Source organism: Triturus cristatus, chromosome 6 (genome assembly GCF_964204655.1).
Source record: "Triturus cristatus chromosome 6, aTriCri1.1, whole genome shotgun sequence".
NCBI classification, from domain to species: Eukaryota; Metazoa; Chordata; class Amphibia; order Caudata; family Salamandridae; genus Triturus; species Triturus cristatus.
In genome coordinates, this window is record NC_140589.1 from 1,012,572,241 (window position 1) to 1,012,597,242 (window position 25,002).

The following is a 25,002-nucleotide window of genomic DNA, read 5'->3' on the forward strand; positions in this document are numbered from 1 at the left end:
CCAGATCTCTTGACTGGGGGAGAATGTATGCATTGTCAGCATTCCGTCCATCATTTGTTTGTTGTAACGTACATTCACAGCAGGGCATAGATCTGGCCCTAAATCCATAGTTTTCTTGCTCACCATGCTATTCTAGTTTGGACCCAGCCATGTGCAAATCGGTCTTGACCCTGCGCCCAATGGGGACAGTCCAGCTCGAACTGCCAGGCCAGGTCCTTCCTGGAGTGGAAACAAGCATCCTAGGACTTGTTTTGGGCTTTCAGCCCTCATCAGCCAGGATAGCTTGACTCCAATGGCATGGAGAGCACGGGACCCACGTCTGGGCATACCCGCCCCACTCGGGGGTGACAAAAACCAAAAGAACCATTGATAGACACAATGCAGAACAAAGTCATACATTCACCCCAGTACAGAGAACTGGGCCTAAATCCATCGTTTTTTTTGCTCACCATAACATTCCAGTTTAGACCCAGCCATATGCAAATCAGTTTTGACCCTGTGCCCAATGGGAACAGTCCAGCCCGAACTGCCAGGCTGTGACTGGGGGTGAGTGTCTGAAAAGTTTCAGCGCTCTGTCCATCATCTCCTTTTGTTTGCTTTGTTCGCCTTAAGTTGGCAGGGTATGCCCAGACGTGGGTCCCTTGCTCACTTTGCCACTGGTTTCAATCTAGCCTGGCTGATGAAGGGTGTTACCCAGATACATCCCAGGATGCTTGTTTCTGGTTCAGGGAAGACCTGGCTTGGCAGTTCAGGCTGGATTGTTCCCATGGGGCACAGGGTCAAGACTGATTTGCATATAGCTGGGTCTGAACTGAGGTTGCAAAGTGAGCTAAAGAATGATGATGGATTCAACCCAGATCTGTGACTGGGGTGAATGTCTAAAAAGTTTCAGCGCTCCGTCCATCATCTCTTTGTGTTTCCTTTGTTCGCCCTAAGTTGGTAGGGTATGCACAGATGTGGGTCCCTTGCTCACTTTGCCACTGGATTTAAGCTAGCCTGGCTGATGAAGGGTGTTACCCAGAAACCGGTCCCAGGATGCTTGTTTCCTGTTCAGGGAAGACCTGGCATGGCAGTTCGGGCTGGACTGTTACCATGAGGCACAGGGTCAAGACTGATTTGCATATAGCTGGCTCTGAGCTGAGGTGGCAAAGTGAGCTGAAGAATGATGATGGATTCAACCCAGATCTGTGACTGGGGGTGAGTGCCTGAAAAGTTTCAGCGCTCCGTCCATCATCTCCTTGTGTGTGCTTTGTTTGCCCTACGTTGGCAGGGAATGCCCGGATGTGGGTTCCTTGCTCACTTTGCTACTGGATTCAAGCTAGCCTGGCTGATGAAGGGTGCTACTCAGAAACCGGTCCCACTATGCCTGTTTCCGGTTCAGGGAAGACCTGGCTTGGCAGTTCAGGCTGGACTGTTTCCATGAGGCACAGGGTCAAGACTGATTTCCATATAGCTGGGTCTGAACTGAGGTGGCAAAGTGAGCTAAAGAATGATGATGTTTTCAACCCAGATCTGTGACTGGGGGCGAGTGTCTGAAAAGTTTCAGCGCTCCATCCATCATCTCCATGTGTTTGCTTTGTTCGCCCTAAGTTGGCAGGGTATGCCCAGATGTGGGTCCCTTGCTCAGTTTGCCACTGGATTCAAGCTAGCCTGGCTGATGAAGGGTGTTACCCAAAAACCGGTCCCAGGATGCTTGTTTCCGGTTCAGGGAAGACCTGGCTTGGCAGATCAGGCTGTACTGTTCCCATGAGGCACAGGGTCAAGACTGATTTGCATATAGTAGGGTCTGAACTGAGATGGCAAAGTGAGCTAAAGAATGATGATGTTTTCAACCCAGATCTGTGACTGGGGGTGAGTGTCTGAAACGTTTCACCACTCTGTCCATCATCTCCTTGTGTTTGCTTACTTTAATCTATGACGACAAAAACACACATTCGTTCTTCCTACCGCAATATAGCACTCGTCAACACACAAAAAGAAAAATAGCACGCTTTGCTAAAAATTTAACATCCTGTTGAAAAGCAATAAAGTGCAAACTAAAACAATCTGTAGGGTTTATATATAGCAGCCCCGTAAGATATGCGCTTGTTACGAGTGCCATTCAGGAACCAGCTTTTCGAAATTTGGAAAATAAAGATTTGGCAAAGGCCTGCTACATTGTACCTTGCGAGGATGTGTGAGCACAGGCCAACTTAACACTAGCTGGGTATCAGGCTCGTGCCCATTACTCAAACCAAGGTTGGAAAATGTCCCCGGCAAGCGAGCCATCTTGAAGATTTATGTACATTATATACATTAGTCGCTTCGTTTGGACCTGCTGAGTAAAGGAAACAACATAGCGAAATGTGTAAGCCATTAATTGTTACCTATTATGAAAACAGGGCCTGTTGAGATAAGTGCAAAAATGTAATTTGTTTTTGAGAGCATATATGAACTTTCCCAAAATGGCAATATGGCATAGTTGTCATAGTATAATGACAAATTACATTATTGGTCCATATTTTCAACTTCCATTGGCTGTCAATGTCCTGTGGATATATTTCAAACATGGAGCCCACATCTGGTCTACATATTGAAAAACGGTGGCAGGTTGACTGAAACCTTTATTGGCACTTTTTCAAGAAGAAATGGATGTTATTACAGTGGTGCTGAACAGAACTGACGGTAAACACACAGACAACATTCTTGATCACCTGACCCAAAACACAAATGCACTGAGGAACCACTTTGGTTTTCTATGAAACACTTCATCGTACCAACCCCGTACTTTTCTCCTTATCGAACGTGTCCTCTATGCCCTATTCCACCTTCAACATAGGTAGACATCGCCTGGTTTAACAAAACAGGCTAAAGAAAAAGTAAAAAGGTATTGGTGTTGGTTCCTTTCTTAGGGGTTAGTGAGTACTACATATCACACAAGTCAACTCACGGCCAGTAAAACAGCACGCTAATGCAATTTCCTTACACAATGGTGGAAGTTCTCCACTCAGACTTCTGATCCTAGGCAGGCATGGGACTTTGAAACCAGGAATAGGAATGTTCGGTGTCATCAGCAGCTCTTGCCTGATCCTGATACTGCCATGAGGACCCCTCGGGCAGTTGACCCGCTGCCTGATGAATAACAGACTGACGCCACTAGCGGTTTGTTCTTGTGTGATCTGAAGTTCTGTTATAAATGCACATATTTAGCATTCATAAAACCTGACCACAACATTCCACTTCTGGCAAACCCCGGAAGTCCATCCTGCTGTAACGGGGCGTGTTCTTCAAACGTGTTTCCCTGCCGTGTATATTTCTTCTTTAACTTTATACTATCTTTACTTATCTCTTGTAGTATTATTGATCACTTAATCTTTCTTGTGACTTTTATTCATTAGCTATAGACAGGTTCCTATCAAACGTAAATGCAAACATTGGATGAGAACACCAATGGCACAAGCTTTGTGTAGAAAATGAAAAATCAGGTGCAGAGTTCTTGCTGTGAGTTTTCCACTTTACAGACGTTATGGAAATAGAAATAATTCCGCTCATTTTTTTTATTTTTACACAGGAAAAGTTAGATAGACAAAACAGTGTAGCAGGGGCAATAGCACCCGCAAAAATGGGCAAAACAGAAGTTCAAACAAGCACGCTATTTATTCTACAATGATTACTAACGAGATTGCAGTTTGTTATAATACTTTACTCAAGCGGAATTTGTTTCAGGGGTTTTTTTTTCACCAATTACTGCCTCGAACCTTCCAATGAAATTATTTATGTCCAGTCCATTCAAGGTGGTTATCTTTAGTCCTTCTTCTAAAAGAAAGGGTAGAGTCACTTCTCGATATAAGCTTCAGTTGACAATTGGAGTCCGGGAGGTTCCTTACTTGAAAAAATATCAAACTGATGATAAATATATGCAGAGTTAAGATTTCTTTTCACCCTGATTGTGAGGGAAAAAATGGAGAGCCCAATAGGGACCTGACTCAGCCCCTGCTTATGAGAAAGCCCTGGTGGTGCCCTCATAGTTCATTGGATAGGATTGTTGAGCGATCCAGTCTAGGATATATAATATTCCTGGTTACAAGATGGTGGAAGAGTTTTCAATGATTGCCAAGCCCCATACCCACCAACCCCCACCCGCAACCCCCATCATTCCTATTGGTGAAACTGGGGCAGATTTACAAGCCCCTTGCGACTCTTTTACGCTGCTGTTGCGTCACTTTTGTGGCACAACAGTGTCATAAACAATGCGCCACGTTGGAACACATTTACAACGTGACGCATCTAGGGAGATTGTCACGTTGTAAAGCCCTGCTCTACATTATACCTGCGTCAGGTATAATGTATGCAGGGTGGGCGTTCCGACGCAAGAAAGCCTTGTAAAAGTGACGCCACTGCGTCAAAACCTTATGCCTGCTTGAAGCAGGCGTAAGGATAAGGAGTGACGCAGCACAATAAGTATAGGCATTCCTGAGCTTTGCTGGAGTTGCGTCGTGCTTGCGACACGACTCCAGCAATGCGTTGCCTTGACGCCAACAGATGTGTCATGCATCTGACAATCCTTGCGCCACGGTGCGCCACATTGCAAATGCGATGCATCCATGGTGGCGCAAGGGTTTTTTTTGCGTGACGCAATTGCTGACACATCTCTGTTAATATGCAGAGATGCGTCAGTTCTTGTAAATCTGTCCCTGTGTTTTAGGGTTGTGTTTAACGTGTATAAGAGAGAGCTAAGGAAGTGTTTGGCTGTCTTTTCTGCATGACAGCTCTCGGAAGGAAAAATAAGTCACTTCCATTTCGTCAGTCTGCTACTGCTGATGAAAGGGTCATCAAGTTGTCCGTGATTAATTCTTTTTGACGGAAACAGTGAAACAAATTGATTTCTAACTGAGCCTTGGACTCCTTTCTTATTTAATGTTTTTTTTATTCTGTTTGTCTTGAGACTTGAACTCGCCCTGCTGAAAAAATATAGCAACAGATTAGGAGAAACCGTTACATAAAATACTTCATTCGTAAGTGGAAACATCGTACAAAAAGTGGCAAGAGATTTTTTCAAAATATATTTCTTTAGACTTAGAGATATAAAGGTGCTGCACAGATAAGCAGGAATACACTTTATAATTTAAAGATGTAATCATAGATGACTGATGACTCGTTGCATCTACTCATTGTAGGCTACTTGGTATAATGAAATATTTGGGTTACAAAAGGTCCAGTAAATATTGTCACTGTGTCTTGTGTCCCTCTAGCTCCTAGGTCATCTTTCTATATGTGGGTGAATGGTGTCCGCAAAGGCTTGGTCTTTAGCCTTTATTCTGTTGCCCAGATTCTCCTTCTACAATACAATCTTCGCATTTGGGGGCATATTATCAAGCACGGCGTTAAAATTTTCGCCGCTTTAGTGGCAGAAAACCGCCGCTAAAGCAGCGATAGTGGGCTTGATAATATGCCCTTGAGAATTCCAATAGAAGCCCCTGTTGACAGAACAAGGGCATATTATCAAGCCCATTATCGCCGCTTTAGCGGCAGTTTTCTGCCGCTAAAGCGGCGATTATTTTAACGCCGTTTCTTGATAATATGCCCGTTGGTTTATCCCACCAATGCTTGCAGATGAAACTCATATCTTTCTCTCCATCATCCCGTTTCAGACTCATTATGACTGGCTACCTCTTTGCCAGAGGGCCACATATTGCTTTGTGCCCAATTGCACGTTGCACAGTACGAGAGGGGTGGAAACCCCACACCCATAAACACAGGTTCCATGCAGTAAAACCACACCAATATCCTAAAATGTACAAGTTAATCCCTATGAAGTGGGGAATAACTGTGCAGACGAGTTTCTTTTTTCAGGGTGAAATTTTGCATGTAATGCTTATTTCCATGGGAATCAAGGTTGCCATTTACCTCCTGCTCGTGGTAAACCCAACCTTATATGTACCCAAGCACATTTCACAAACAATTAGGAAGAATGCAATGGCCACTTATGACGAACTATGCAAGTTTTTGAAGTCACCACTGGCACGGAAGTAGGAAACAAAAACGTTACTGCCCTGTTATAATCAGGGGCCACCTACTTTTGTGGCCTTGTCGGAAAGGTAGTAGAACACACAATAAAAAGGAGTAACTGTTCTCTTGGACCCATATCAACCAACAATGAATCAATCTGTAGTGTGCGAGAAACATACTATTTTCATAGAGACCACTTGTCAAGAGAAAATACATCACGGGAAGACATATTGGGTCTACTGGAATAGTAAAATGATGAAAAGGTTGTCACATGGATTGAGCACCAGATCCTATAAACTAGAAATTGACTAATAATCCAAAATTATCACAGAGATTTTTCTATCCCCACTATTTCAGAAGCTAATCTTTATGGGTATACTGTTCTGTGAACTGTGACAGAGCACATCTGGTGGGAGAGTAATTACTGAATATAAAAGTTGGTTTATGTAATAAAGAGAATGATTAATTGGGGTAGATGGAAGTCACCCAAGAGTAATAAAGTTGCTAACTTGTTAGGTCCAGTCAAAGGTTTCAGTAATTTAAACCTGAGCACACTGGCACACAGCAGACAGGCTTAATTTAAAATATCGAAAGCATCTCGAATTACAAAAACAGTTAAAAATTCAAAATCCACAACAAGATAAAAACCCATCCCAATTTCTAAAATGCAGAAAAGTCTAATAAACAAGTTGACACCAAAATGACAAATTCCAATAAGGGGAACCTGAGATATAAATTTCCTAACATATACGTGAAAAAGCACTATGAAAAATGAAAGCTGTAATGATAGTATGTCGTCGGATTAGCTTGGGTGGTTGGTCCCGGTCATCCAGAGGTATGAAATCCAAAAATCTAACATTTTAGAAGAAGTCCAGTTAGACACAGACAAGTGTCCCAGGACCTCATTAATAGCACAAGACTCACTCCAGCAGAGGTCACCCGCATGGTCCAGTCCAGGTCCAGTCTCTATCGGTCAGAAGGGCAATTCAGGGAAAGGCTTCTTGCAGCTTGTTGCCTCCCTGTGGCCACACAGAAGGTCAGCCACCTGACCCCTGGAATCCACTTCTTAATCCTGGGTACAAGGAGCGTGCCCAGCCCTTCAGGTCTCATCACAGGTCACAAACAGCAGGTGCAATCCTTCAGTTTTTACACAGGTCCATAAAGTGTTCTCAGGATGCTTCCTTGAGTTGCCATATTTATGGTTGGCACCAGCTAGTGGTTAGAGGAGACTCCCTGCTCTTCCATAATCAATGGGGTAAAAGATCCCAGGGGCAACCCTACCCACTTTTACAGAAGTTCCTTTGTAAAATTCTGCAAGCAATCCCATGTTGCACCTTACTCCCAAAAATCCAAGGTGTGCAAACCCTTCTCCTGTTTTGCAGAGACTGTGTGCCCACCCAAAAGAGTGGCCACAGTAATGAGCAGTCCCCTCTTCTGTGGTCGCTCAAAACTAGTTCTGTATTAGCTCTCCTCTCACTGGTTTGCAACGTCCTGACTAGAGGGACAAAGGCTGCTCTTTCCCAGGTGTCACCTGAAATTTACTTGTGACTGGGCAGGTGTATTTGAAGCTAAATGAACTGTTGGGCCCACCCTAAATGGTCTTCTTGCCAGGGGAAGAAAAACATCTTCCAACACCCCAGCCATTCCCCCTACTAGGGTGGCAATGTTCACAACTCCTTTCAGCCAAGCACTTGCTGGACAGCTGCTGGGAATGAGCCACCAGGAGCTTCAGGAAGCGAAAAAGTAACTTTCTAAAAGTTACATTTCCTAAATATTTCTTAGAAATCCAACTTCACAATTGAATTGGGTTTAATTCAATATTAAAGAGTGTATTAAATTCCTAGCTGGTATCAAATTTGAGATAGCAGAATTAATATTTAAATCTGTACTCTAGTTTTCTAATATAACATCCATGGCCTTCCCCAGCAAAAATTGTTTTTGGGTGTATCTCACTGCAAAAGCATGGTAACATTACATTTCTATAGGCCTGATTCACAAAGTTAAGGCACATTTTAAAGTATGTTTATACTTTATAATAAGTTTACCACTTTTGATATTTACAATCTCTTGAGTGTAAATGTAAAGCCTTTAGCAAAAACAACACAATTAATTTTAAAATATCCAATAGCATGGAATGTTTTTCAGGAAAGAAAGCTTTGGCTATGAAAATAAACATGTCGTAATTATGAATTTGATGTGTACCCTCGTGGGCTGTTGGACACTTATTACATATAAGGAGTGAAGGATCGTCTTGTTAACATTCTTAATTACCATGGAGAGTGTAGTGTTCATTGTGGACCGGAAGAGCAGGCCCTGGGCATCAGATCAATGAAGGACTGGGAGGAGGATGATGCGTAACAACACCGGAACGCGTGAAATGGAAAAAGGAAGTTTATGTTAACGGGGGTTTTTTTCTGGACTCTCTCATCTGAACAGAAATAACGCTCCTCCCCGCGCACTCTATTTGTACAACAAAAAGCTAACTTCCCTGTGTGCGGGGTCATTAAGACTCAGTGCTGAAACACTAGCTATGGAAATGCCTTTGGGTTACAATTCTTCCATGAGCTCCTGGGGCAGGTTGGGAAGCCTACAGCAAAGCTGCTTCCTCTTCCTGCAGACTTTAACGGAAACAAGCTCAATATAATTTGGCTGTCCGAATGCGCGCAGTTTGCACAGTGCAGATGATGGCTTGGGCGGTCCGGAGGCCCCCTGCTTGTCATGATAACAATGGGGTTAACCCTGCCTTGAGGCGAGAGGAAGGAACCCGTCTCTGTATCTGCAGCCTGCGCTCTGGAAGCCCTCACTCTGTATGGTTCCTGTCATTGTGAATGCCCGAAGGCTGGCCTGTATTAATACAGATAATGAGTGACTCACGGGCTCCAGCCCCGATACCCGCTGCTACGAAGGACCAAGCACCATTAAAGGGCTCCCCAGCCTACCAAAGCGCTACTGAAGAGCAGGATGGCAGGCAGAGTGCCCCAGCGCAACTACTGGAATGTACTATTTAGCAGGGGAGGGGCACGTGTCACGGAGGGGTCACCCGGACCACTTAAAAGGAGTGATCCCACCCCTTTATACTCGACCACCTAAATGTGATTTTAGGACTACAATAATTTATACAGGAGGCAAACTTCGAATTTCGAAATGCTTGTGTACTTCGACATAAGAGGGTGGGGTGGATAAGGTTGACCAGCCGGTGATGTACACAGGGTCAGGGTGAGAGAAAAAATAGACCAGAGACACCAAAATAAAAGACCACCACACCCACAATTAGCGAATCAGATTGCTAAAAAAAAAGCTTGTAGATTTGCAACTCAACAGTTTTCAACATGTAAAGGCATGCTATATTGGTGTTTTGCAAAGTATGGGCGACTGCATACATTTGCACCTCCTGCAGGTAATATGTGAGGTAATATTAGGGAAGCTGGCAGTAAACAGCCTAACAGACCATAAACAGGCACACAAGCAGTAAAAAAAAAGAAAAAGAAACAAGCAAAAGCGTAAGCACGGCGCGTTCCATGTAACCTGACCCACCAGGAATGCAGCTGCCACACTGCGTGCCCCTGCTCGCTCCCAAGAACAAAACGCCATGGGAGTGACACATTGGAAAGGAGGTGGGACATGCCTTTGGCCATTTGCGTGCTTTCATTATTGAAAGACACATGCAAAGGCCAATCCAATGTGTGGGAGGAGTCAGACTCACACAAAGAAGTTTAGAGTGCTTACAAGAAGCCTACCCATAGGGCAGCGCATGCGCGCTGTGCTAGGCCCGACCTAAAAATGGCGGTGACCAAGCGAAAAGGGGCACTTTCTCAAATATTATGAGTGTTCCCCTCCCCATTTTCACCGCAAAGGGAGAGTGAAATCAATGTCATAATAGCACTAACGCCATTCATCTGACCTAAAATATAGTAAGTCAATCTGTACGTGTGTGAGGAAAAATAATAAATATACTGGCCACTACAGGAACAGGGCAGTCAGGTAGTCAGTGTCCCGGGACGTCCATTGGCTGTGCACCACACTTAGAAAACTGGGCACTATGAGGTTTACCTAGAGCATGGAGAGTGGGCTTTTCACTTCAACTCATAGACAGACAAACCTCTACAAGCAGACGGGTCGCTGACTACCTGACCGCCCTCTTCCTGTGGTGGCCAGTCTATCTATTATTTTTCCTCACACACGCATGTAGAGTGACTTACTACATTTTAGGTCCTGATGAATGCCACTGGATTCCTTTAGGGGACCTACTTCAGGCAGAAACATGTTACCTTCTATCAGGGATATATTTGGTTTAATCCCTAGTCCTCTCTTTTAATCTTTGTCCCTGAGACCACCCAATAAAGATATAGTGGATCCACAGAGACAATTTTATTACCACTTTACCACAATTTTTGCACTCTACCTCCCACTCATCTTTTTCCATCGTTCATCTATGAGAAAACACCTCGGCTCCTCCCCTCAGGGAGTTATAGACAACACATCAGTGTGAGGAGTGAACCCATATGATGAAGCATGTCACCTAACAATGAGTGAGGGTTCTCGTCCTAAAAGGATTTCTCCTTCCTGCTCTCCTTGACATTACATTTCTTCCTTTTTTCTTCCTCCTTCTCTTTATTCCACACCCAGCCAGCGTACCTTATGTGTTGCTAACTATTCTAGGGGATCAGTACTGACCTGGCTTCCCAAGATCCCTGTAGATCCACTGTGTGCATAACGTATATGGGTGTTTCCAAGCCACCACCCATTCCTTTTGACGGAAGACCCTATCTACAAACAATTGTAGACAGGGTTTATGGCCAAAAGTTAAGTCATTAAGATGGCATGAAGATGAGAAATGTTTTTATTTCTACTTTCTTTTCCGACTTTGCACACATGCAAAGTAGGAAAAGTTTTAAAGTGTGTCTACGCACAGTATTTTGTACAGGCAGAGTTCCCTTCCTGTAAAACACCTGTGGTAGAATCTGGCACATACCCTATTATGGCGCTAAGGTGTGTGCCTGGCACACATCAGCTGAAATCAACGCCAGCGCTAGGGAGAGGGGAGGAGAGAACCACGGGGCATATCACCAACAACCGGCAATAATTATCCCTAAGCGCACTTAGCGCTAGGATAATTATCGCCGGCTATCGCTGAGATAGCGCGCTATCAGCGACACTTATCTCAAAAGCGATAGAAATACCAGCGATAGCTACATATTGTGCGATTATCGCTGGAAATCCAGCGATAATCGTACAACGATCGGCGAAACGTTGGTGATAGGGGAGGGCAGACTTAACCATTATATCCACCTTCCATTGGATATAATGGCTAAGTCAGATTAAAAGCAGGCGTAAGAAAAGTAGCGATAAGCGTGGTTAGCGCGACTTTTCTTATCGCCATGCCAGTTAGCGAGAGGTTTGATAATAGGAGAAATGTCGGTTACCGACATTTCTCCCGTTATTTGGGAGAGCAACGCCCACTTTGCATCTGATTAGAGATGCACAGCTGGACGTTCAGGGAAAGGGTGAAAATGCATGGAAACACGCGCTAACATGTTCATGCTGATAGGACGTTAAGATTATCGCCGCTTTAGCTGCAAAAAGTGCCGCTAAAGCGGTGATAATGCCCTTGATGATATGCCCCTTAATCTCTGTAGATATGGCACTCTCCTTCTCCCTCCCTATCATCAACGCAGCGCTGCACTTTTGGCTGCTGTGCAGCGTTCCTGACTTTTATGGGAAATCTGGAACAAGATATCCTACAAACTGCATACCCAGTAACCACTGGACCGTGTGTTAATGCTGTTTTACCACATGTGCAATTTGCACCTGAAACTGCACCGTCATCAGAACGGTGTTCTTACTGGAAAACAAATGTTTCCAAAAAGTTTCGGAAAGGGGCAAAGTAAAAAAAACTATTCATCATTATAATTTTCTTTCAATGTTCCCCTTTTAGATATTCTATCTTTGTTGATATGGAAGCACATTGTCCTTGCTCTATTTGGTGGCATGAATTATCAGTTATACATGCAGTAGATTACCCTGTCTCTGAGTCTAAGCTCTTGAATGTTCTTATTGCTGCCTGATTGAGACGACTTCTTACTTGATGAAAATTGATTGGAGGAGGCGAGTCATGTGACTGAACGGCAGCACCTTCTCTGATCACGTAAAATGGGACAATGGTACAGGTGTTGCCAGTGGCGCAGCAAGAGGATGATGGGCTCTAATGCCAGGAGGGAAAATGGTCCTCCTGTCCCAGTCTGGAACGGAAAAACGACCCTCATTTGGATGTAGAGGGGCCCTCACACCACTGTGCCACGGTACTTGCAGCACTGTTGAAAGATACGCCCCTGGGTCATTTCTAAAAAGTCCAACTAGCCAGGGCCCGCGAGAGGTTGGTTTTAGTGAGTCGAACGTCACCTGCAGTTGTAATTGGAGAAAAAAAGTTATCACTGCCTCACTTGTATGCAATTAATGAGTTCTTTCTAAATGCAAAAGGCAGTAATTGTTTGTTTAAAAAAACAGAAACGTAAACTGGGGAACCATGGCTGTCAAGGCCTGCATTCAACGCCTCGCCTCGCAGGGGTAGTAAGTGCTGTATATATTCTTTTGGTCTGTTTTCGATCTTAGACTATACGATGCTCTGAAACGCAGTGGTTGGCGTCCACGCAATATAAGACAATATATAAAGAAATACAAGCTAGTTCAACTGCAGCACTTCTTTCTAATGAACTACCCAAGTTTACATAAATTCAAAAAATGTTCAATGTCAGAAGCTTCTCAAACAATCTTATCCCCCTTATATGTAACAATACCCCAATGCTCCAACTTACCAGTTAAAATTAAAATGTCAATGCTGTATATTGTTTGTTTTTTTAGCAATTTAAAGTATTTCATAAATTGTGCATTTGATTGGTGTATACTTGTTTCTCTATTTTGTGTTGTTTTGAGGTTCAACTCGCAGAAATTGCTTAGTTTGGGGTATCAGAGTTCCTGTAGTGATTTTGCGGTTTACATAGAAGTAAAAAGGTTAAGATAAGAACCACTGGACTCAGGAACATACCCTTAATGATTAAGCAAATTGAGTATTTGCTAGACATTTGGGAATTAAAGCAAGACAGAGTGCCTGCTTCTTACTTCAGTCCAATGACATAACTGGAAGTTTCTTTCATATAAATATAGAAAAACTACAAAATATCACTACAACAGATACACACATCCAAAAGCACGAGTGGATATAATTTATTTAGGATTTTACTGGATATGAACAATTACTCTGGTCTCTCAGAAATGATTATCATCACCCCAGTCTCGCTGAACGTTTCCAGAAGTAGATCAGATCCTCAGGGGTGACGTTGCTTACTTATGCCTACATCAAGGATGCATGAAGCGGCCATCCACCAGGTCATGCCCCAATACTAGAGCCACTACAGATGGGAAATCGGACCAGTATGATCCATATAACAAACATTGCTGTATAGTGTATACCGAGTCTAACCTGTAAGGCTTCTGAAAGTTTCGCGGTACATTGTAAGCTGTAAAATGAATGCCTGTGTAAATCGATATACATGACCTGTATCACTCTAACCTGTGTGTTTTCTGAAATGATAAAATGCAATAAAAGAAATTTAAACAAAAAAAAATCAAGGCTGCATCAAGCTTCTTTTACGAGTAGAGACCTGCCCCCGTGAGTTCGCCCTGAATATCCAGGTCTGGTTCACAAAACATTTTCTATGAGACACCCAACGAGTATTAATGAATAGCCAAACAACAATAAATTCCAATAGTGTTGGTTTATTGCTCTCAACCGCTATTTTAAAATCCGCAAATGGTGCACATTCTAATTGAAATTAACGTTGAGATGGGTTCAAACACTTGAAAACATGTGCTTTGATTGTTGATAGCATATTTTACCTTTTGAAATAATAAATTCCTGTACTGTGTTTCTTGAGCTGTGAATATGAATTAAGAATCTAGCAAAACAAACTGTATGCAAACGAGAGTTTAATAACTAACAGCAAGCAATACCTACAAAAAAGAGCTAATGTATGTTTTGTTTAATACTTAGTTGTGATTCCATTCATGCTTGAGCAAGTTGCATTGTATAAATAAAAGAAGTTAAAAAATATATAGAACTCTGAAAACTAACCGCTCTCCCGCCCCTTTGCCTGCAGCTCAAGATGGAGTCTTTGAATTTCCCACTGTGACGACAGAGAGCCGGGGCCTGGACAGTCGCGGCATCACCCTGGTCACAGGTTCCTCCAAGAAGATCTCTGTGCGCCTCCAGCGGGCCACCACAAGCCAGGCAACGCAGACTGAGCCTCTGTGGCATGAGCCAGGCTGGAGCGACTCTGGATCCCACACCTTTCCCAAAATGAAGAGCAAGTTCTCTGGAAAACTGGGCAAAAGTAAAGGTTTCGCCAAATGGGAAAATGAGAAGTCCAACATGCAAGCCAATGCCGACTTTGCTGAGATGCAGATTATAGACTGTGGTGTTGATCAGAATGTAACAGAATCAGGACAAGAGAAGCAGGAAGCTGAGGTTTGTTAAAAACACAAATTAAAACGTTTGCAGAACAGTAAAACATAACCAGGGTTTTGCAGACTTAGAGATAGTTGGTTGTTAGAGGTTATTTTCCATGTGTATGTCTGGAGATTAAGGTGTTTAAAGAGTAATAAACACAGCAAGGGATAGAGATGGCTGCATGGCTTTGGGGAAGGCTGGGAGGATGGTGTAGAGTACCTTGACTATGTCAATGGTTTTTACTCATACAGGTCCCGGTATATGTCCTTTCACAGTGCTTTGCTAGGTCAATCAATCAATCAATCAATCAGGGATCTCTGAAGCGCGCTCCTCACCCGTGTGGGTCTCAAGGCGCGGGGGCATGCAGCTCCGAATCAGCCAAAGAGCCAGGTCTTGAGGCTCTTCCTGAAGGTGTGCAGAGTGGAGGAACGTCTGATGTTGAGCAGGAGCTTGTTGCAGGTCTTTACCGCAATGTAGGAGTAGGCACTTCCACCCGTTCTGGCTCTGCAGATGCGTAGGCTTTGGCAAGGGCGAGGTCGGTGATGTGAAGGTCTCTCTTGGGTACGTGGAAGGAGACTCTTTCGTTGAGGTATGGGGTCCGGTGTTGTGTAGGGATTTGTAGGCGTAAGTGAGTAGCTTGAAGGTTCCTCTCTTCTCAAGGGTGAGTCAGTGGCGGTCTCGAAGGTGTTGGGTGATGTGTTCATGTCGTGGGATGCCGAGGATGAGTCTGGCAGCAGTGTTCTGGATGGTTCTGGATTTTCTAGGTGCTTTCCTTCTTTTATTTTGATGCCTAAGTTTTCTTCACTCTGTTGATCTAATCAATCCCCAAATAAACCTGCTGCTTCTCTGTGGTACTTTGTTTGAGGACAGACGGCTGAGCACTCTGGGGAATCGTGGGAGGAGTCTTCAGCTACCATACACCATATTGTAGGAGTGCATAACAAATAATTTTGGAGGTTAGTCAGGTGAAAATTGCAGTATAGAAAGGTCTATGTGTTAGGGTTACTATATAGACATATAAATGCAATAGCGGACGTTGTAGCGCCTCCTTTCAGTTTGCAGGGCAAGAGTACCATTCCGCATGCAATCTCAACCAAGAGGCCCCACTTACAAGTGGCTAGGTGCCATTCTCCAGAGAGTTTATTTAAAGGGTAACTATTGCAACTAGGTAGAAATGTAATAAAACAACCAAGGTTTGCTGGGAATCCAGGTGGCCAATACATTTGGGGAGTATATCAACGTCCCTCCTGCACCTCATTCTCTTGGCCCTATGGCTCACACACATTAATAAGGGAATGTATCATCTTTACTGCCATCTGAAGAGGCACATAGACCCGTCCTGGGGTTTTTGTAACTGCCAGGCTTCCACCTAGTTGAGACAGTGGCTCGGTAAGCAATAAGGCGAAAACTAATCATGTATGCAGATATTGGTGTCAGACACCCATCATGCCAAATATTTAGGTAGATCCTCAAGGGTCTATATTGGTTCAATCTAGACTTGCTGGTTGGGGAATGTATGGCATTTGGTAATGACAGTAACCAACTCTTTGCAAGAAAACAATCCCTCAGGAATCCAACACTTTCCCTGTGCCCTGAGTATTGGTAGTAGCCATTATTGTTGTCTCAGTGTGTATCATTCACTTGTTGCCCACCATGGATCTGCTAGCTTAACTTTTAATTTTATACAGCGCTCGAATGACCTGAGGCGTCTTGGTGCCGCTGCTATCATGACCGAGGAATGGAGGGTTTGCCAGATCTCCTGGTTCAGATCTGCCAAGCCCTCACCTTCCTTTTCTCTTCAATTCAACTTAAAGAATGGGCAGCACGATGCAGAGAGCCCAAGGGCATCTGGCTGCTGGCGAACAGCAAGGCCTGGCGGTCCAGCTTCTGGTTCCCATGGATCCTCCTGTCCTCGTGTCCTTCTGCCAGCCTGAGGGTGCTGCAATACTAGGCTTTCACCCTTCATGGACGATGACAATCCCCTGCCCATCTTTACTGGCATGGTGGGCAGAGGTCGAATAGGTCTGGCCAAGGCACAGAACCCATGAACGCTGCTACGTTCTCTTGAGAGACCAGATCTTGACTTCAGCTACCAACTAACTACATTACACATACCCTCACACTCAAACGACCACCAGTCAGGTTGCAGTTGTACTCCAAGTCATCCAAATATGCCACATCGCAGTAGCTCTTACATCATCCTTCCTTCATGTAGGAGCTACATTATCAGCTTCATCCTAGGCCTGAAAACACTTGCCTTTTCTGGCGCTCAGCAAGCAGTGCACCTGCTGCTGTCCTCACTCCAATATGCACACACAAACATGCCTGCTGGGAAGGTGAAACTTCATCACGATCTACCTACATGACAAATGTTTGAACCACTTACCATCACGCTATATGGCATTGGCATTTGTTCTACTGTCAAACAGCATTAATGGGACCTGCCTAACCTCCATAATTTTGTTATGTACTCCCAAAATATCGTGTATGCCAGGTGAAGATCGCACCACCATCCTCCAGAGTGCTCAGCCATCTGTCCTCCAATACCCGATGCCATCTACCTTAACATAAAGAATCTTAGGGGCATATTCTCAAGAATCTATCGCCGAGTTATCAGCACTTTATCGCAGCCAAAGTCGCGATAAATTTATCACCAAATTCACAAGCTGGTGCAAACAGCCGATATCACCAGTTTACCTGCGATACGATAGCATCCGCAAAAAACATCGCCACAGATGACCCCGGCAACTATCGCTAATGAGATGCAGAGTAGGCGTTCCCGAGCAAAAAGCCGCGACAACACCACTTCGCTACATTCTCAACGACCAGCCAGATCGGCGATAAGATCTCAAAACATGCGATAAGGCGTGTTAGCAGCAGGAAATTAACACCTGCTCTGACCTGGTGCAATGTCGAACGACAACCAGCACCAGAAATGGTAGCCCAACCCACAGTCACATCTGAAGACCAACAGATGCCATGGAGCCACTGATCATGCAGCTCGGAGCCCCAATAGGGCCACAACACCCACCGCCAACACCCCCATCGCCACCCCCACCCCCGGACCACCACAGAGGCAGCATGTACAAAGACAGCGGATCCTCAGGAAATGCACCAGCCTCACAGACCTAACACCAGACAATGTCATTGTCCACTACAGGCTCAAAAGGACAACCATCCTACACATCCTGACCATCATTGCCCACAAACTGACGGTACCAACACAGCGGACAAGCAACATCCCACCTCAGACAAAGCTGCTGGCTGTGCTGCGCCTATTGGCCTCTGGTACCTCCCAACCAACAATTGCCAGAGTCAGATGAGTCTCACAGCCAGCCCCATCCAAGTTCCTCACACCTGTTCTGGATGCCATCATCAGCTTGGAACCCTAATATCTATACATCCCCCACAATGCCCAGGAACAGCTGGAGACCAAGCAAGGACTATACACCATAGCTGGATTCCAGCACGTTTTGGGGGCAAGAGACAGCACACATGTCCTACTTGTGCCCCCTGACGACACTGCACACAACCACCGCAACAGAAAGCACACACATTCCATCAATGTGCAGGCAATAGTGGACCACCGGGGACACTTCACCCATGTCGTCACCAACTAGCCAGGCAATGTGCATGATTCCATCATCTTCCGACAGTCTATCATCAACCAGTGCTTCCAGGATGCCACCCATGGGAATGCACTGCTCGTTGGGAAGTACCAAATGAACACACCACACACCTCAACTCCACAATCATGCAACTCACAACTCTGGCAATGTACACATTACAAAATCACATACAACATGCCAAACAACATGCCCACCCACCAGACACTACAGCACAACTTACTGTGGCAACCTGGGCTAGCCATGTACATGAGCCTTCAACGGCATGGCACCTCAGCCACACAATAGTGGAATGTGGGGAGAGGTGGGAACCAGGCATATGTGAAGGAGGCAAGTGACCCATGAATGAGAATGTACACAATGCCAACTGTGGCAGAGATGTGCTGGACAGACTGCAGTATGCATACCAAAGACATGTCCATGTCTACATGCGCTGCTGGTGTTTGGAGTGTAGTGGACAGTGGACGCAACCATGTCACCCCAGCCAGTGGGGAAGATCGCAGAAATGTAGCTTGTGACGTCCCCCCTGTAGGCGTGTGCGGAGTGGGCTGGCCCGGCGTACGCCAGGCCAGCGTAGGGGTGATAATAAAAAGCACAGAGCTCTGGGTGTGGTTCTCTTCCGGAATGCCTAACGTGTCTGCCAGGGCGGGGCCTCCCACCCCGCCACGAGGCCGATGCCATCGCCATCGCCATGAGCGGTGTTGCCTGCGATCCTGTGCGCCTGCTACACCCCGGGCCGCTGGTCCCCGAACCTGTCTTGTCCGCCCCTGTGCAGCCAGACCTCAATGCTCACCTGCCGACACCACATGTGTCATAGAGGGCACACCACGTGCCGGCGCAAGCTCCAAGCCCAAGGCCCGCGACCTTGGCAGCCTCCTCAGACCATCACGGCCTCCGCAACACCGGCCCGCTGTACTCCTTTCTCGTTGACGTACTCTATAGCTGTCTCCGGCCTACACTACAGTCACGTAGGTCACACATTTGGAACTGAGTCTTAATTATACAATGGCTGTGAGAAGTTGGCCTGGCATATGCTGTTCCTAGTTATAGGGACACCTTGCACCAGTCCAATTCGACTCTTATTGATGATAGGTTTAAGACAACCTTTAAAGAAAGCTATCCTAGTGGTAGCTGTGGAGAGCAGCCTTCAGGCTAAGTCTTGAAGGAGTGTTAAGCTTATTGTTTTACCATAATAACCTCTTGAATAACCAAATGAAAGAGTAGCCCACACAGGTATATATATAAAATATATGTATTTATTCTAGACAGAATCCCACAGTCACTTTATGTGGCTAGTGGCAAAGTTACACTTCAAACAAGCATTTATAAACACAATAAATAGCACAGAAATCAATGGGCCCCAGGGGGGGACCAAACCATATACTAAAATAGTGGTATAAGAACCACGACAATTCTACAGGCAATGCCTAGGGCATTCAGGATCGCTTGCCCCTTCAGAATCCACCCACAGTTAAGAGGAAGGGGACCCACAGGAGACGCGTGCAGTGCAAAGAGCTGCTATCGGGATCGCAATGTTAGCCTATGGAGAATGTCGCGGTTGAATATTTAAAGTTTAAAGACACTTCTAGCAGTAGTACAAAGTTAAGGCTTGAGACTTAAGGCTTTGGAGAGCCCACCACCACGGGAGTACCGAAGTACCCCTGTTACCTGCCCCAGGGAAGCCGGGTGCATAGGTCGATTCAGGTGTCGGGTCGCGGGCTGATTTTCTATGGAAAAGTAGTCCAAACTGCTGCTAGCTGAAAGCGTCGTTGAAGTCGTGAAGATTGAAGATGTAGAAAAGGTAAAGATGAACCTGAAAGCAGAGGGGACAGAGTCTGGGTCACAGCACAGTGACCAGGGGGCTCACAGCAAGGAGCCTGTCGATGTCGGGTGCTTCAGGTGAGGAAGGTGCAGCTGGGCTCTGCAGTCACGGGCTCCGGGAGGCTTCAAGGAAGGCCAGCTTCTGGAGGGCGACTGTCCTACGTCGGATGAGGGTCGCTGCGGTGTTAGTGTCCCGATTGGATCCACTAAGCCTTGGCAACCGCAACCCACGCAGGACGGACAAAGCAGCTGCTGGTGCAGACCCACGAGGTCTGAGGGTGCTCTCCTTTGCATGGAGCGCAGAGCAGGCCTGGAACAACCAGGGGAACTCTTGGAAAGGTAGATTGTCCTCCGTCGGGGCCCACAAGTCGAGAGACAAGGGACTGCGGAAGGCAGCTAAATGGAGTGCGTAAAAGGGCTCCCACGGGCCACCGGAGCGGACTAGGGAGCTGAGCTTTGGCACGGATGCTGCTTGAAGGTTGACTCAGAAATGGGCCAAAGCACAACTTCCCCACTGGTCGGGGTCGTGTGCTATGCAAGAGGTGGCCGGGGACTTGGGGTATGCAGGGATCTCGGCACCCACGTGGTCCACGGTGCTCAGATTTGCTGGGCACGCTCCCAGGACTCTAGGATGCACTGGAGACCCACCTCAAGGTTGTTGGAAGGCGTCGAAGTTCGTGAGAGCAGCGAAGTTCCAACCGGGTATCTTGCAGTCTTTTAGGTGCCTGCCAAGCAGGGGGATAACTCCTTTATCCCAAGGGAGATTTCTTCAGTCAGCTGGGCAGCAGCTCGTCGAAGGTCAGTTCTGTTAAGTTCTGGACGAATCTGAGGCTCTGGGGCCAGGTTATTCACATATATCCCCAAGATTAGGGGATGGTCCCAACAAGAGCCTACCAATCAGAGTAGAGGCAGGAAAGGGTGGCTACACCCACTCCCCTTTGTGTGTTTCCCGCCTGGGCGAGGGGCAGGATGCCCCTGAACCGGTTCCAGGCGGTGTATGCAGAATTGGGGCTCTGCAGCTGCCTACGTGCAACTCTGAAAGGACATTTGGTGCACCCACCCTGTTCCAATCCACATATCCTGTCTGGGGAGGTGCTGGCACCTCCCTGCCACAGGAGCCCTATTGTCCAGATGGCGAGGCTGGGGTTTTCCCCAGCAACAGCCAGCCAGAGTCGTGTAGGTGGCGGACAGTAGCCATTTTGTGATACATGTGCACTTTTAAATTGGTGTCTAAATTCTACCGCTTTTCCCATATCACCCTCCTAGCAAGGGGGAATCGTACCCTCATGCCCATGGCTGGTCTGGGGGTATGATTCCTTCATGTTTGACACCAAACACGATATGGTTCTGTGTAGCCATTCCCAAGTTACAGCGATGACGCGATAACTTATAATGCGGTTAAGAGTATATGGTATGGCTACACTACAAACAACCCAGTAACGGTTTTACGAAGGTTGCAGAGAGGCCCTACTCACGTAGGGGTCCCCCCCTCACACATACCTCAGCACCCAGCCCTGTAGGATTACCAGGGCCTGCCATAGGGGTGACCTATGAGAGTATATGTGTTGTAATAGCATTGGATATAGTGTACCTACATCCCTGTAAGGGGTGCTAGCACCACCTTACCCAGACTACAGTAGTGGTCTGGTGGTGTCAGTTTGTGTGGCTGTCCCAGGGTGGCACAATAAGTGCTGCAGCCCTGGTAGGCCTACTGGGGGACCCATGCCCTGGGTACCTAGGGTACCATCTACAAGGGACTGGTAGGGCATGCCCAGCATCCAATTAGGTTTGTACCTAGAGTACTCACATCAGTTTTAGGGAGAAAGCAGATAGGCTGGGGTCCTAGATAGCAGGATCCCAGCCAGACTAGTCAAAAACCACTCAAATACCAGGCAAAAAGTTGGGGCAACCATTAGTCAGATTCCACCTTCCTACAATGGCCAAGTACACATCTCAATGCAGGTATAAAATCTCTATACTCCCTTCAATGTGGTGACACCAAGTCTGTGCATAGCATCCCAACCACACGTGTCTGTGAGCCCTTGATGACCACGCCTTCGGCCTACACTGCGGTCCAGCAGGCCTCACACCAATCCAATCCAGTCCGTACCAGGCAGGACACGGCATCGTCGCTGGCTGAACACCCGCTCAGCTCTGGTGCTTCTACCTCTGTCAACCACAAGACATCCCCACATGCCATTTCAACGTCGTGTGTTAGAGTTCCAGGAGGAGCATGTTGAAGAGTGGTTGGCCCGCGCTGACCGCTGCCTCCGGTCTACACAGCGGTCACATAGGTCACAAATGGGGAACTGGGTCCTGATTTGTGTATGGCAGAGTTCATATCATTGCACGCAAGGAGAGGTGTAAGTGGAAAGACGCGTTTGGGTCTGGAGGAAATAAGAATAATCATTACGGAGGTGATCGAACACTGCCAACAACTGCTCTGGTGTCACTAACTCTGTGCATCGCGAGCCAATGACACGTGGCTATGGGCCCCTGCTGACTGCTGCCTCGGACCTACACTGCGGTCGAGTAGGTCACACTTTGGGTACTCAGTCTTGATTTATTTATGGCAGATTTTATATCATTGTACAGGCCTCATCACAGACTGCATCCCCTTTCAGCTCCGGTGCCACTAAGTCTTTTCCCCGACATCCATGGACACTTTCTGTTTGAACTTTGGTGGCGACTGAGTCTATGGACTGGGGGTTGTCTTCATCATCATGTTGGTGATACAGACTTTGTGGCAAAAACAAGGCTGTAGCATTCCACTCCTCCATTTGCCGCTTCCGTCCGGCTTCTGCCCTCTACATCATGCCCTGGAGGACACCTTCCAATGTCCCCCGTAACCCTCTGCTATATCCACCTTCAACATCGATGAAGACCCGCTCAGCTCGCGTGGCCCTATCTCACTGCACCACAAGTCACTGTCCTGTGGCGTTGTTCCTGTGCCGGCCGCAGTGTATCCAGGGCCACTAACTCTGTGCAGCTCAAGACATGGACCCTTCTGGTTGCATATTGGGTGAACACTGTACTTTCTCCGGCTACCACCATGATGCTTCACAGTTGTTTATGTTTTGCTGGTGTTTTCTGTTTCCGCTTTAATTGTAATCACTGTTCAAGTTGTTGCCAGCACCAACGACTCCATGAGGGCTGGCTTACACTCTCCCCACACACATCCAGCACAGGCATCACTGTACATGTGACCCAGGCAATAAAGGTGTCGAGCGCACGTGCCCGTAGCCAGTTCAACTAACTATCTGAGTGGGTCCGTGTGCTCATGATGTATGCATTAGGGCCCCGGGTCCTACAACATTACCTTGTGCCGTGTACAGCGAACGCAGCCATGTCACCGCAGGTAGCGGGTGAGACCTTGCACATGTAGCTTTGTCGTCCCCCACTCAATACGTAAGAGGAGTGAACTGGGCCGGCATACGCCAGTCCAGCGTGGGGGTGTGGATGATTATCCCGTGGCTCTGGGTGTGGTTCATTAGTGGAAATGTGCAAAGGCATGTGTCTCTGTCGCAGTGTGGCCTCTGTTGTGGAGTGTAGGTGGTCCCTGATGGGACTTAGACACCCACATATGTGATCTAGTTCGGCTTCCATGAGGTCAAACTCCACCCACACCTGTTCGGCCACCCCCTTCTGGCAGTCTGACACCTGGCCTGGGAATGCGATGTGTGCTTCAGTGGGCTGCTGGGAGCCAGCCGTGGTAGTGTGTGCTGCCCTGCTCCTGGAGGTCGATGTCCACGAACTGTTGTAGGGCGTCGGTGTCGAAAGTGTGGAGGTCCTCTTCAGCATCACTGTAGAGTTGTCTGGTCTACTCTGCTGGAGTTGTTGTTTGTCCCTCTGCAATGTGAAGGGGAGATGCTTGTTGACATTGTGTTGGCATGTATGTTGACGCATTGTTCAAGTTTACATACAGACTGCATGACAGTGTACATTGTGACTGTTTGGGTGATGCGGGACAGTGGACATTTGGACTACATGACGTAGGTGAGGTTGTACATGTACATTTTCATCTCACAGTATCCTACTATGTCAGATGTGATTGGCCATTTTCTACACACAAGCGGACCCAGTTGTGTCCTCTGTTCTGCAGTGTAAGTGTTGCATGTTTACCACATTGTGTACCACATGTGTGTGTGCTGCATTGTGGGAGAGTCGACCCTGCAGCTGTGACTTTCCTGCCCCTTATCCCTTGAAGACGGTGTGCCTTTGACTTTTGTGCTTTTAAGGTGCTGTGATGTTGGTGACTTGGGTCATTTATGCTCTTGGACGTTTTTTGTACTCTTGTGCATTGTTTATCTGCAGATGAATTGTTGACGTCAGTGGTTGTTTGTGCACGTGGATGTGTCAGAGTGTGACCTGCTCCTTTACGGATGTGGTTCACACTCAGCCACCTCAGTGTTGTGGCGTGCACGATGTCATGGTGATTGTACTCCAGCCATGCTGCTCGTCATGTAGTGTCACTTGCATTGTCAGTGTGGCTCACAAATACGCATCTTTACTGTGTTTCACACGGATGCATGTGTGTGTTGTGGAATTGGTGATGTGTGGTGAGGGACCCCTTTGGGCATATGTTGGACGGGGGCCTACTTGATGTTTGTATGTGTGCTGCAGTGTGCCACGGGGATCAAGGACATGGCCCAGGGCCATTGTGGGTGTGTGATGTGCTACAAGTCGTTATGCATGTGTGCCATTGTGCCTGTCACCCCTTGTCACCCCAGTCCCTGTTCGTTACTCACCCTGTTGATGTTGTGTCAGGTCATGTCGAGCAGTGTCCAGACTCCCGACTCCTTACACCGTCTCCACACTGATGACTGTGGCCACCATTTGCTCCAGCTCGCCGTTGCTGCCTTCCTTTTGGCAGTGGGTTTCTGCTTGGTTTGGCTTTTCACATCATGCCAGCGCATCTTGGCCTCCTCGACACTCTGACTTCATTCAGGAATGCCATTTTTCCGTCTGTGTTGCCAATGGCACGGTGGAGGTGACAGACAGTTGTTGGTGCTCTGTCACCTCCGTGACGACGATCCGGTTGTCATGCGGACTGAACCGCTTCTT

The 25,002-nt window shown here is 46.7% G+C and overlaps 1 protein-coding gene across 4 annotated transcripts in view; it reads left to right on the forward strand.

The window, feature by feature from the left end:
• RASGRP3 (RAS guanyl releasing protein 3) overlaps nucleotides 1-25,002 on the forward strand; it is a 540,454-nt gene that overhangs the window by 512,790 nt on the left and 2,662 nt on the right. For all 4 annotated transcript variants that reach the window (XM_085611793.1, XM_085611797.1, XM_085611795.1 and 1 more), the window contains one exon: nucleotides 14,142-14,509. In XM_085611793.1, the coding sequence (XP_085467919.1) occupies nucleotides 14,142-14,509 (368 nt within the window). The remainder of the gene's footprint in view (nucleotides 1-14,141; nucleotides 14,510-25,002) is intronic.